General features: G+C 42.3%; 1 protein-coding gene and 1 long non-coding RNA gene across 6 annotated transcripts in view; one reads left to right on the top strand and one right to left on the bottom strand.

The window, feature by feature from the left end:
- The window catches only part of CTPS1 (CTP synthase 1), an 83459-nt gene extending 74402 nt beyond the window's left edge, over nucleotides 1-9057 (bottom strand). The window contains exons 1-2 of one of the 5 annotated variants that reach the window (XM_030217929.1): nucleotides 8983-9057; nucleotides 2186-2366 (exon numbers count right to left, since the gene is read on the bottom strand). In XM_030217929.1, the coding sequence (XP_030073789.1) occupies nucleotides 2186-2351 (166 nt within the window). In that variant the 5' untranslated portion in view covers nucleotides 2352-2366; nucleotides 8983-9057. Of the gene's footprint in view, nucleotides 1-2185; nucleotides 2367-2557; nucleotides 2578-6397; nucleotides 6417-8754; nucleotides 8819-8918 lie in introns of those variants that run through there. The other 4 variants (XM_030217928.1, XM_030217930.1, XM_030217932.1 and 1 more) reach the window with 4 other exon arrangements.
- Nucleotides 9058-9190: 133 nt separating this feature from the next.
- LOC115479752 overlaps nucleotides 9191-14078 on the top strand; it is a 29256-nt gene continuing 24368 nt past the window's right edge. Inside the window, exon 1 of the long non-coding RNA XR_003943751.1 lies at nucleotides 9191-9441. This is a non-coding gene — a long non-coding RNA (uncharacterized LOC115479752). The remainder of the gene's footprint in view (nucleotides 9442-14078) is intronic.

The following is a 14078-nucleotide window of genomic DNA, read 5'->3' as shown; positions in this document are numbered from 1 at the left end:
TCTAGAGTCAGAGTTTTTTCTCAGTCTCCACCTGCTGGTAGGCGGGCACAACCCAACAGTCCAATCCTGGTCCGGTCCGGAGGGATGCTAAGGAAAATTAATTTTAAACAAAAACGTGAAGACCTTTGTTATATTTTTGAAACGAAATGTGTGCATCTGTTATGGCCACATCCCCTGTTTCTAAAACTTCACATGTCCACTCTTCAACTGTTCTTGCTCTACCTGTGCCAGGATAAGGAACTGCACCTCATCTGGATTTAAATACATACGTGGGAGAGTTCATTAGAATAAAACTCAGTTCTATCTTTATGTGATGTCACAAAGGGGTCCTTTTACTAAGATGCGCTGAAAAGTAGCCTGTGCTGGTGTATTGGACGCGTGCAAGTTTATTTTTCAGCGCGCCTGCAAAAAAGGCCTTTTTTGGGGCCGAAAATGGATGTGTGGCAAAATGAAAATTGGCGCGTGTCCATTTTGCGCCCCAGGCCTTACCGCCACCTATTGACTTACCAGTAAGGTCTCACACATTAACTGGGCGGTAATCATCAGCTCATGTACAATGCCGATTACCACCCGGTTAGCGCCATGCACCAGAAATTTTCCAGGGTTTGTACTGGGCACGCATACAAAATGAAATTACTGCCCGGGCCACATGGTAGCCAGCGGAAGTTACAAATTGGCGCACGTTGGACGCACATAGGTGCCTATGTAGCATAGTAAAAGGGCCCCTTAGCCAGTTAAATGCCGAATATCGCACGTTCGAACAAATCCACAAACAAGCAGAGAACTCAAACGCCCCATGGGAGAATACAGATAAAGGAGAAAGTTGTCGTTCTTTATTATCGGTCCATCTGTAACAAGTCTAATAAAGCTGGTTCAGTTGGATAAGCAGCGCCTTCTAATTGCTCCAATACCTGCCAACCGTTACCCCAGAAACACTGCTTTCTCCCAATCGCATATGAGATAGCCGACCGCATAAACTCAGATATTCAAGGCCAGCGCCCAGACATTGTTAGGCACTGAATATCTGGGAATAACACCAGTGACGGATTAAAAAAAAACCAATCGCCACCGGTTGAATATTTACCCCTATCATGTTACATACACAAACATTATGAACAAGTCAAGAACTTGAGCACTGTAGTACACCAAAAAGGTAAGCAATAACCTCCCAAGTAACTCTTTTCAGCATTTTAACTAGAGATGGCAAAATGATCATCACTGCAGATCAAGGTCAGAAGTTTACCTCTAAACCAGTTATCTGCCCATGAACAGAATTTACTGGATTGAAATACAACCACAATAAACTGAAGAAAATTTACAAGTGGAGGAGTGGCCTAGTGGTTAGGGTGGTGGACTCTGGTCCTGGGGAACGGAGTACGATTCCCACTTCAGGCACAGGCAGCTCCTTGTGACTCTGGGCAAGTCACTTAACCCTCCATTGCCCCAGGTACAAATAAGTAGCTGTATATAATATGTAAGCCGCATTGAGCCTGCCATGAGTGGGAAAGCGCGGGGTACAAATGTAACAAAAACAAAAAAAAAACCCTGATCAGTTCTGTGCCTTTCCATTTTTATCTCAATTTGTGTTCGTATTACTGCAACCAGTATTCACAATCCAGCAAATAACCAGCTTAGAAGTAAGATTTCTGCAAGTCTCAAATATCAACACTTCATAACTGCTTCTAAACTGATGAGAGAGGGAAAACAAATTACCACTGTAGACAGAGATGCAAAGATGATCAAAGTGAAAAACAAGTTGAGATTCCTTACATCCCAGTTCCCAGGTTCACATGAACAAGGCATCACATGAATCTCCTTCCTATACCATACAAACTGTTCTCCAATATTTACAAAGACATAAATAAAATGCAGTTATTTCCATAGCACTGATCCTCCAGATAAAAGGCTAGGAAATGATATAAAAAAGAAAGGCAATACGAGAGCCTCCTTTATATACTAAGGTCAGGACTCTACAAAAATGGAAATAAAATCACATCTCCAGTCTTTTGAAACAACTGAAAGGTAATACACTCAAAAGACCAGCACTGAAATAATTATAAAGGATGTGTGCATTGGAAGAAAAAATATTTGGGAACTACCGAAAAATATTTAAACTAGCTTTAGTTTTTGGCATTTCTTTTTTTCCTGTCACCCATGCAGTCCCTCAAAAACAACTTCTGCTTACCATGTTCATAAGGAGAAAAGGTGCCTGCATCAATGTTAATGTATGGGTCAATTTTGATTGAAGTGACACGCAGTCCACATGATTTCAGGATTGTTCCAACACTACTGGCAATGATCCCTTTTCCAATGCCCGAAATCACACCACCGGTGACTAAAATGTACTTCATTTGTCTGCAAATGTCCTAGAAAACAAAACAAGAATTTCTTTACAAACAGCATGGCAACATTCAGATCTGCAGAGCATTATAGCTGTTACTAGAGGAGCAAAGCAGGGAGTAAGGCTAGGGACTCAGGAGCACCGAACAGCAACCTACTGTCTACTGAAGGTAGAGAAAAATACTGGAATTTTCCAGGGGGCACTGCAGCTTATTACCGGTGATGTCAATGGTAGAATTCAGTCTTTTCTCTACCTCCACCTGCTGGTAGGAAGTGATAACCCGTTTGTGCAGAATGGTTAAGATGATGCTGAGGGGGAAAAAAAACCCTTCTCATCTAAAAATAACCCCTTTCAAAAAAAAAAAAAATCCTGTTATCTAGGAACAACATGCAGATGACATTGATGGATATTACGAAGTTTTAAAAATACAACTAAAAGCATAAGAAAAGCTATGCTAAGTCAGCCTGATGTCCATTGAACCCAGCATCCAGTCTCTAGCAGTGGTCAGTCCAGGACAAGTACTCAGCAAATTCCAATAAGTAGGTTTAGTTCTCATAGTTCCCTTCAAGGGATAAGCAACAGCTCTCCCAAGATTACTTGGCCAATTATTATGGATTTTTCCTCTAGAACCTTGTCTAAACCTCTTCTGAATCCCACTGTTGATCCTCAAGTGACAGGTTCCAGAGCCCGAAACTGACGTTGGGCTCAATGGTCCATAATTTGATGATTGCCCCAGAACCCTTTTTAAACATTGGCTTCACATTTCTCACTTTCCCCTGCGTCAGGCACCATGGCCATTTGCAATAATAGGTTAAAGATTACTAGAACAGATTAGTAAATTCATGCTTGAGCTCTCTCAGGCATCTGAAGGAGAAAAGTATTGCCCTGGGACCACCAATAAATAGAAAAAAAAAAAAAACTTGTAAAATTGACCAAATTTATCCCTGACCCTAATTACGCCAGCTTCAATGACATCTATTTACAGATTTTGTGAAGTGCTATAGGTATCAGAATAGCACCACAGTGTGCCAACCTTTTTATGTCAGAATTGGAGAAGGCATTTGTGAGTGGTTACGACAACAAATTTTTGAAATATTAACAAACCAATACGCACACGTAGGACTAAATTCCATAAATGGGGCCAGAAAATCGGCAGAGACTATAAACAGTGCTTAAAGTAGGTACCGTTTACAGAATAACACTTAGAGCCAGGAATCATAACTAATTTTAGGCGTCACCATTTACACCAACAAAATCGTGGTGTAATTCTCTGCGTCCCTCCCCCTTCTAAGCATCATTCACGAGAGATGGGACATGCAGGTTCGTAGAACGCCACTGCTCCCCTGTGCTTAAGAGTCTAACAAAGGGGCATGTTTACTAAAGAGCGTTAGGATTTGGATTTAACCCTGATTTTACTGCATGTTAACTGTAAATCTAATGCTTTTAAGGGTATTTTTTATGCACGTCACCTGCTAATGTTGCCATTAGCGTGCCGTAACTGATAGGATTTAACACAGGAGCAACTGGCGACTCCTATTTAGGAGGCACTAAGTAATCCAACATTAACTCCACTGTCATCCAGTTAGCATGTGTTACCTAGAACATGCTAGCAAAGACAATTCCCCATCTTCTCCCAGAAAAATTCCCTAATGCATGGGCATGTTAAACATGAATATTACCACAGAATGACTTAACACAGTCATGTGGTACCTCCTGTTAGTGCGCATTAAGGGCTTAATGCCCTTTTGTAAACTTGACCCAATATATAAAAAAAAAAAAAAGGAAAAAGAAATGCAACCTCTGCTAGTTTTTATTAAGAGAGTATGAGAATTCTAAAAGGAAGCAGAAGCAATCATTCAAAGAGCATGGGCCATACCCTATGAGCTTGCTTTATTTATTATTTAAAATATTTATATTCTGCCAAATCAGTCTACAGAACTGCTCAAGGCAGATCACCTTGCAACACATAATCAAAGAATCAAAATAAAAAGCACAACATGCCACATTCTTAAGGAACAACAAAAAAAAATTCATAACCCCAAGAAATCCCTCAAAAACTCATCACAACACACGCACTAGGGGGCAATTTCACAAACTTTTTTCTGCTAAAATGAGAGTTAATAGTTGTGACAAATTCTCCCACTTGAACCAAGGCTATGATTGCTCTTAGTCACTCAGAGCCAGCGGTTTATCGAAGAGCGGACAAAATGTGCCTTCCTTCTTTGGGACAATGAAGTACAGGGAGTACCTGCTTTGTCCCTGTTCAGCCTGGGGAACCTGAACAATGGCCCAGAGTGCCAGAACAGAATCTATGGTGGCCTGAACCTCGACTACCTTGGTTCTCTTTCAACAAGGAGATTGCAAGAAGAGAGAAGCGACCGGGTGGAAGAACTCCAATCTGTAACCTTCTGTAAGAATATCCAGAACCCAGTGGTCTGACATGATTTTGGCCCACTCCTGCCGAAACTCCTGAAGACATCCTCCCACTAGAGGAAGAAAAGAATGGATCAGCCTCGCATCATTGTGAAGCTCTGGAGGCACTGGGAACTCTAGCTGCGAGGCGGCTTCCTGTCCGCATGAAAGGAAGCTTGGCATGCCTGAAAGCAGGACTTCTGATTCTGTACTGTCTGATGTCTCAAAGTCAAGAAAACCCCCTGAAGGCGGATGACCAGAGGCTTTCAGCTTATCCTCCAGCAACCACTGTGGCTTAGCATCACCCAGTTCTTTCGCCAAGTTACTGAGATCTTCCCCAAATAGCCAATTTCCCTGAAAGGGCAGTTTAACTAGATGTGACCGGCGCTGCAATCACTGCCGAATGCCGTAACCAGAGCTGTCGACGTACCCTGACAGCCAGACACATACTGCGGGCCATAACCCGTAACACATCATAAATAGCATCCACCAAGCAGGCTCCATCTGGGCACTGTGGCACCCATCTTGTGTTGCTGGCTGATGATGCCTCTTCAGCCACACTCTTGCCATGAATGAGCTGCACAATGTCACTTGAAAGTCCAAAGAGGCTACTTCAAATGCTTGTTTCAGCAAGCCTTCTAGCTACCTATCCTGTGGGTCTTTGAAGGCAATGCCCATTGGCAAGGTGGTCTTTTTAGCCACTGCCTTAACCAGGGAGTCCATCCTGGGAAGCTACAATTTATCTTTCTCCTCTGGAATTAATGGGTAGAGGCAAGCCATGGCTTCCTGTTCTCAGTCCCACGTCTGGTAAGACCCATTCTGCTGTAATGGGTCCTGAATGTCTGGATGCATTGGAAAGGCCTTAGAATGACCTTTAAGCCACTTCGTGATCGACAAAAATGGAACTCCTGATGCCGAATAAGGCTCCTCAATGGAAAGCACCTCAGTGCCTCAGAAATGAGTACTGAGCTCCTCTTTATGAAACAACCTCAGTACTTTCGGCTCATCTCCCTCCTCTAAAGGCTCCTTCAATGATGGCTCCTCTGAATAGACTGAGGCCACATCAGATAAGGATGGAGAAGTAGAGATAGCTTCATCTGCCCACTTCTGGAGGTCTAAATGAGATGTCTTTGGAGCTGGAGGGGCAGTGGGGCAAGAAATCAAAGCATCTTGCAGCAGCTCTGACTGTCCCTGCTTCAGTTAATAGGCCTGGTGTAAGAGCAATATAAACTCTGGAGAAAACAAAGATCTGATGCAGCTGAATACTCTGTCGGGCCCTGAGGCTGTAAAATAGCAGCTATGCTCCGTGCGTGATCAGACTGCTCCTCACTGCCAGATAGACATGACAAAATGGCACTTGTTCCCACACCGGCTCTGGCGGAGTGCCCAAAGACCACAGCATATTTGTTTGCTGCGCCAAATCCAAAGATGTGCTGCTGACAACTGTTTCCTCTGCGTCCCGCAGGATTCCTGACTTGCAATGCCCTGACACCGCTTAACTGCTTCCACGGGAGTCACCACTCACTCCAGCTGTCACAAACAAAGCACAACGTATCCCAAGCAGTGAGTCAGGATCCCTCCCCTGCACCAAGTAGAACTTGCAGCCCTCCAAGCGGTTCCAAGTCAAACTTCGGTTGGACTTACCACTGCCGGCTGCTCCCTCCAAGCTCACAGTTTCCACAAGTCTTACCACAGATGAGAAAGGCTCAGGACTGATACTCTGTCCCACACTCCACTCTACATGAGAGACAGGGATCGGAAGATCTCCAGATATGACTCTGCAGACTCAAGCCACCCGCAAAGAACTCAGAACCAGAGACTGAAATATGTGTCCATCCACCTGCTGGAGACAGAAAATACTGAGGAGCTGGACTGGATACCAAGAGAGATATGTCTCAGCTAAGTTTGCAGTTCTCTATCTCCACTTGCTAGTTGATGGGACACAATTATCCCACAGGTTCTGGAATACTGGGAAGCTACATAATGGAAGCACTGTTACAAGACATCATTTGTGTCTTTTCTACCTTTGATGTGGCAACAAGTCTTGATTGCTGATCAGACTCACAATCTGCAACATCCTTCCATCACATGTCCAGTTGCTCAAGCATCTTAGTGTTACTGCAACAGATTCATCCATTGTTGCTGGCATCTAGGAGCATTTCCAACACTTGACACTTATTTTCCTGTTCATCCACTACAGAATGTTGGTTCTTTGCTACACCCATGTCTGAAAGAATCTAATTATCTTCCCAGATGAAGTAAAAACACAGGCAACCAAATCTTTGAGAAGGCTATACCAAAACCAGATTTAAATGGAAGCCGTGAGTCAATCAACATTAACAACTCCAACTCAGGGTCCTCCACAACCTACATTCACAGAATGCGTCACATCTGTGAAACAGCCTCCCTCCAAAACAATGAAAACGGATGTTAGCAGTTTTATGGAACAATGCCTTCTCTGAAGGTTGTTAATGAATTGGGCAATTTATGTTCGAGTGATGCAGATGACGATATTTAGATTTTTTTTCGGAAAACAAGCAAAAGTGCTTGCCAAAACTTGCATGGGGTATCCTGTGCATTCCTGCTACCAGCACATCTTCTGAGAGAACATTTTCTATTGCAAGGAGGACTGTGGAACACAGGCGAGCTCGACTGAATCTTGAAATTGTTGATGGCATATTATTCATTCACAGATTTAAAAATCATAACAGTGCCTCATAGGGCATATTTCTCCCCCACTAGGGCAAACACTAGGGTATTTTTCTTCCCTGGACGTTTTAACAGGGTGGATTAGGGTTCCTTGGGGTAGTAGAAGTCAGATATTGTTGGAGTTGGATGGGCAGAGGGTGGCAGAGAGTGGTATTTCTATTATTATTGGAGGAGGGGGGGGGTTAATTTGTGATTTATTAAACAACAGTTGTACAGAATACTGTTTCCCTTTTATATAATAAAAATATTTAAATATAAAATCATAAGTGTTCGAGGCTTGTGCAGATGAGGACAGAGCCTGCGGAAACAATGTGGGGATGGGGACAGAGGCCGAAGGGCCAAACTTTGTCCTCTGGTTGGAATATCTGTATTGTTGAGCTTATCAGAATTTCAAGGGAGAGGGAAAGGTGTTAAGACTAAAGGTTCATCTAGGATGCCTAACGCCTTTGTGCTAGCCCTAGATCTGTAAAAATATGATAGAAAATGCTTTCCAAACTACAACTTCATTGTAGAGGCTCCAAAAATTACACAACCCTAGCCCTACCTTTCTTCCAGTGCGTCTACTCCAGGCCAACATGAAATGCTGGCTGATAAGAATAATGCAGTTACTGTCCAGTCTGCTTAAGACCAAGTTAGTTTCTCACCAGCCTGCACAAGTTAATGCCACTTTTCGGGTTGTTTTTTTTTTCCCCCAGCTACTATCATGTGACCTAATTTGGAAACCATTAAGGGCAGGATTAATCTTTTGGAGAGCCCCCCATTTGCTGTGCACTAGGCACATGCCTAGTTTGCTTATACCTTAAACCTGTACTAGAACCGCTGTGATAGACATTAAGTACCTGAAACGTATGTATTAACAATACATTTCTTAACAGAATGAAGTTCCTGAATTCGGGGTTATAATATGAAAGGTGGGATGGGGCAGCAAACACATGGATATCTGGAAAAGATATCGTTTCAGAGAATGGGAAATTTCAGGCGTCCAGAGACCATAAGTGCCAGCTCTGTAGGAAGGCGTATGAGAACTGAACAAAACATGGAATATATACAGAGTAGCCCAAGAGGATAGAACAACCCAAAAAAAAAATCAGTGGAACGGTTCTCTTTATCTGTAAACAAATAATAATAATTACAGCAAACTGCACATAGCACAGCTCTAACTAAAAGCCAGTGGTATAACTTTCCCTTGTTGAGAGAGGTTTTCTGGATGTGGGATTGTACACGGGATTTTTTTGAATGGAGCGTTACTGACTGCAGATACCAAGTCGCACGCGTTAGGCCGCTGTACTCACACTCTCACGTGCCAACCGAGCACCCCCTCCTCACACGCATTCAGGGATCGGGGGACCGGCCTCCCCTCCCCATGATCTGCCATCTTGCCCTCTCCTCCTTGTCCACGGCACCTCTTCCTCAAACACCGCCTCCCCCCCTCCCAACCCCCCCGTTAAGCTCATACCTGAGGTCGCCCACTAACAATCCCCACAGCCTTCCTTCTCAGGTGCCCCGTCCCTTATACACACTACACAACTTCTCTTCTCTCCCTCTCCGTCCGCATCTCCCGCCTTGCCGTGCCGGAAACAGGAAGTTGCGTCAGAGGAGAGCAGCGCATAAGCTGTCCTGGAGGCGGTTGGTCTCTCAGAAATTCAAGCAGCGTCGTCGACGTAATCAAGGAGGTTAGGTAAAGATGCAGTAGTAGTAGTTCTCCGTAAAAGTACGCAAGGATACCCCCACGTACGTAGCTGCTTTATAGATATCTATGGAAGAGGAAGCTCCGTGAAGATGCGCTTTTGTACTAGCCGTAGTCCGAAGACGACGAGCCGTGTTATGAGGAGTTGGCATTTTCATAGTAGAAAAAGATGCAAGCCGCTATCCATTGCGGAAAAGTACGTTTTAAGACTGGCTGAGGCAGATGCTCCCTTAGAGAAAGAAAGAACTTGAGACGCGGCCGCCTGGGGGATATTGTGCGAGTTAAATAAATGGTAAGTGCGCGCGCACAATCTAAAGTAGGCAGTCGACGTTGATCAGCATCAGCAGGTGGACAGAATGCTGGAAGTATTGCGGATTGATTTAAATGAAATTTGGGGTGTGGTTGTCGAAGGAGTATTTTATTATGTACTATTTGAGTATATGACTCTTAGTGTACCAGATGGTGAAACCTTTTCCAGCCCAAATTGAATATATGTCAATATGAATATTTATAATGTAATCATAATCATCAGAATAATTGGCAGCATAATTATTATTATTACAGTCATGGGTTATTCCATGCCAAGTGGTCTAAACCTTCCCACCATCGTGTCTCCAATTTTGTTCAAATTGTATCTGTTGCGCGAGTCAGGTGTTAAACGAAGTTTCCCAAAATTTCCCTGCAATAGTTGCAGATCTAGACCCCCTTTTCTGAAAGGTTGTCAGTCTATGAGCGCGCGACATCTACCAAAATGCCATTTTTGGGGTCTAATAAAATCCAAAAACATTTATAAGAATGGCTAAAAAATGCAAATCCTGTACAGTTTTTGATGCTAATTCCGATGAAATACATTTTAACATTATGGATGCAAAATCCATGATGTGATTATAATCAAAAACAGCTTTTTCAGGGTGATATATTCAGCGTAGCCGCACTTGCTTTCTGCCGGAGGCGGGGGGGCTGGTTTAGCGAGGCTTATATCAAGGACACATTCACGTGCCAGCAAGCTTCAGAGGTCACCTGATCTGGCGCATGCATGTGGCCTAGGAGGTTGAAGAAAACAGGAGTCGACGTGAACCTATCCAGTCCCATTATATGAGTTGAAGCCAGTAGGCAGAGCTGCCTGCAGTTTTAGTACACCCAAAACAATATAAAATGCTTTTGAAAACAATAGCAAAATATTATTAGAAATAAGGGACTACCTATGCGTGGTCCATCTGTAACAAGTCTAAAGCACTTGCCGCACGGCTATTTCGGGGGATGGGGGAAGCACCTACTGCCACCCATTGAGGTGGTGTTAAGGGCTCCCACGCTAACCCAGCAGTAACTACTGCCAGATACACATGCGCTACAAAAATTGAAATATTTTTGTGGCGCCAGAAATGGCGCATGCTGGGGAAGGGAACTACCGCTGGGCTGCTGCGGTACTCCCCTTTTAGCGAGTGGTAAGCCCACGTTGGGCTTACTGCCGCTCTGTAAAAGGGCCCCTCAGTGACTTGCCCAGAGTCACAAGGAGCTGCAGTGGGAACCGAACCTAGTTCGCCAGGCAGTGCCTTAAAAGGTGAAGGACAAAATAACTTTTTTTTAAACTTATTTGACAGCTTCCCATTTTTTTAACTTGTCAGCTTCCTGTATCTAGATATAAGTATCATGAAATAAAAATTGAATATCATTAAAACAATTTTAAAATAAAATTATTACAATTATTGTAGCTGGTAGCAAAAGCAGTTATAAACTCTGTAGTTTGTGCTCATATTTCTACACTGATCAAATACAGATGGCCAAATTTCAATGAGGATATCCTGTTTCCTGATGGGTTCATCTTAACTTGTAATCTGCCTTAGGAAGCCTGGGGTTGTTTCAGGGTCAAGTGGTTTTATGTTAAAATAAAAATAAATATTTTGTTTCATGCAGATCTCTTTTATTTAAACATAACAAAATGGGCTATAAGTCCCTAATGCAGTCCATTGGTTTTCTTATATTTTGTTGTTGTGATGAATTATGCTGTGCCAAAACAAAACTCTTATCTCTATCTGGTCGATAGTAAAAGGAGCTCATTGTGAACACTGTCCATCCTAAAAGGTTGTTTTGTGGCTGAACATGAGGAATTGTGATATTGAATAAATGAGTGCATGTTTGTGTCTCTAGTTATGCATCCAAAGTGTATATAATCCTTTCAAGAAAGTCAGTTAATCATTTAACTTATTAGTGGAACATAACATGGTCACATTTTCAATATGGTATTACTAGGGCCCAGCTACGGAACAGGTTATTTTAAGGTAATCTTCACTGCATCAAACTTGCTTTCCTTGTGTCATCACCATCCAGCTGGATAGGCAGAGTCTTAAAAGGTGGATGATAAAGGATATATATATATATATATATATATATATATATATATATTTGCATCACACATTATCCCAAGCAAAGTTGGGTTCAATGTGGCTTACATTTGAAAATACAGTGAGACAAAATAATAGAATTCAGTTATATCATGGGAGCAAATAGATGGATATGTCTGAAACAGTTAAAGTTGAGATTAGCATATATACCCAACTAGGCATTTAGAAGTCTGTCCTTTAATGATGCAGCACGTTGAGAAATCTTAGCCATAAGTTTAGACAGTTATTCAAATATTATCCTATGCATTCACTAGAACAGGCATCCATACACACATTGCAAAAGTAAACAACAACTTCTATTGAGTACATCCAAATCTTAATTTTTATTTTCTCATTTCCATCTTCCAAACTTCCAGACAGCAGATGTACAGATCAGCCAGACCCAAAGCAGTCCAGAACAAGTAAAGTCAGAAACAACATATTTTATACCTAACTCTTCAACCACCCTTAGGATTCACCTTTGGGTTTAAAAAGCAAAACCATGTGCATGTAAGGACTGGATAAACAAATTGAAACAAAATTTAAAGGAAATGAATGCTCTTAATATATAATACGTGGTAGCAATAATGAAACAGTGACGGAATAGGCACATAGTCTGAACCAACAGATTTATTTTCCGATTGAACATTATTTATTTGTGTAGCATTTGTATCCCACATTTTCCCACCAATTTGCAGGGTCAATGTGGCTTACATAATTAACTTTGTATGAACTTGGCTGCTAATAGTGTGCTGAATTTTGGCACATTTAGACTGACTCTGGATTTCTGCATGAAGTAGCTCTTCCCTCATTCAATATTTGTCTTTGAAATAATAGTAAAAAAAACTAGTAAAAAAGCCCTGTTTCTGATGCAAATGAAACGGGTGCTAGCAAGGTTTTCTTCAGAGTGTGCATGTGGGAGTGTGTGTCCCTGCCCTCTCTCCCTCCCCCCTCCGAGTCCAGTCCTTCAGTGTTAAGTTTCCTGCTGTTCTGTGTTTGTGTCAGAGAGAGTGAGGGCATCTCTCTCTCCTCCCCCCTCTGAGGCCTTCACTGTTAGAGAGAGAGGGATTTCCTGCTGTGCTGTTTTCCTGAAACCGGATATCTCTGGCGCTTCACACTTCCAACTGGAGGCTTCATAGAACGTTGGTGGTGCCTTTTATATATATAGATATGTGCATTTTTATAATATACCACTGCAATCCACAAAACAAAAGGAACAAGTTCCCACATGCCATCTATTTCTTTTGATCTAGGAACAGGAAAAAATTATTTGAAATGATCCCAGGTTTCAGCCTAATTCATGTTTGATGTGGGATTTAAATGCCATAAATAAGTAAATAAATAGAAACTCTGAATGTTGTGTGCATGATTCTCGTAACATGATGTCTGTTTTAGGATTCCAGGCCAAAGCCTCTCCTGCTTGGTTAAATCACTTTGAATATCAATCCCTACTAATCTTTTGGTACTGTCAAAGAAACCCTAATTAGTTGGAAAATAAACACCTAAATTTACAATTTATAAACACATTAGAAACTTTAAACATAATAAATTTACCTCTATGTTTACTAAGCTGCATGGCATTGCCTACACAGCCTATTCAAAGTGAATGGGCTGTGTTGGCATTAGCACACGGCAGCCACTAGTGCAGCTTAGTAAACGGGATTTGATGAAACGGGGTTTCCCTGCTTGTAAATTGTATGGTGTTACTATGTTATGCGTTTCCCTTGTTTGGCCAGCAGGTGTTTTTTTGTTTATACATAGTAACGTGGGTGATGGCAGAAAAAGACCTGTACGGTCTATCCAGTCTGCCCAACAAGATAAACTCATATGTGCTACTTTGTGTATACCTGACCTTGATTTGTATCTGCTATTTTTAGGGCACAGACCATAGAAGTCTGCCCAGCATTAGCCCCGTCTCCGAACCTCTAGCCCCACCTCCCAACCACCGGTGCTGCCACCCAACCTCTGCTAAGCTTCGAGGATCCATTTCTTCTAAACAGGATTCCTTTATGTTTATCCCACGCATTTTTGACTTCCGTTACCGTCTTCATCTCCACCACCTCCTGCGGGAGGGCATTCCAAGTATCCACCACTCTCTCTGTGAAAAAATACTTCCTGACATTTTTCTTGAGTCTGCCCCCGTTCAACCTCATTTCATGTCCTGTAGTTCTACCGCCTTCCTAAAGCTGTTACAGAAGTGACCGTTTTCTTCCTGCCTGAGCTCGGAGGAAAAAGTAACCTGCACTGCTGTTGGCTAGAGGCCCCTCAGTGTTTATGCTCTTGGCTTAAATTGAATCTGCTGGAAAAATTTTTAGTCTCAGAGTGGGAGTGTGGAAGGTACAGACCTCTATACTGAGACCCTGTTCAAAACCTGTAAGCAGTTAATTTTCCTGAACTTCCCAGGTACTGCTCAGGTAGTGAATAAGTGTTTAGTTTAATATTGATTCCTGTTTAATTCACCTTTTACTATTGCTGGTTACACCTTTTTTTTGTTCACCGTCCACTGTTCTATTTTTTCATGATAATAAATCAATTCATTTATTAGCTT

This window comes from Microcaecilia unicolor, chromosome 11 (assembly GCF_901765095.1).
Source record: "Microcaecilia unicolor chromosome 11, aMicUni1.1, whole genome shotgun sequence".
Lineage (NCBI taxonomy): Eukaryota > Metazoa > Chordata > Amphibia > Gymnophiona > Siphonopidae > Microcaecilia > Microcaecilia unicolor.
Note: the sequence above shows the minus strand (reverse complement) of the source record. Positions and strands in the feature narration are given on the sequence as shown.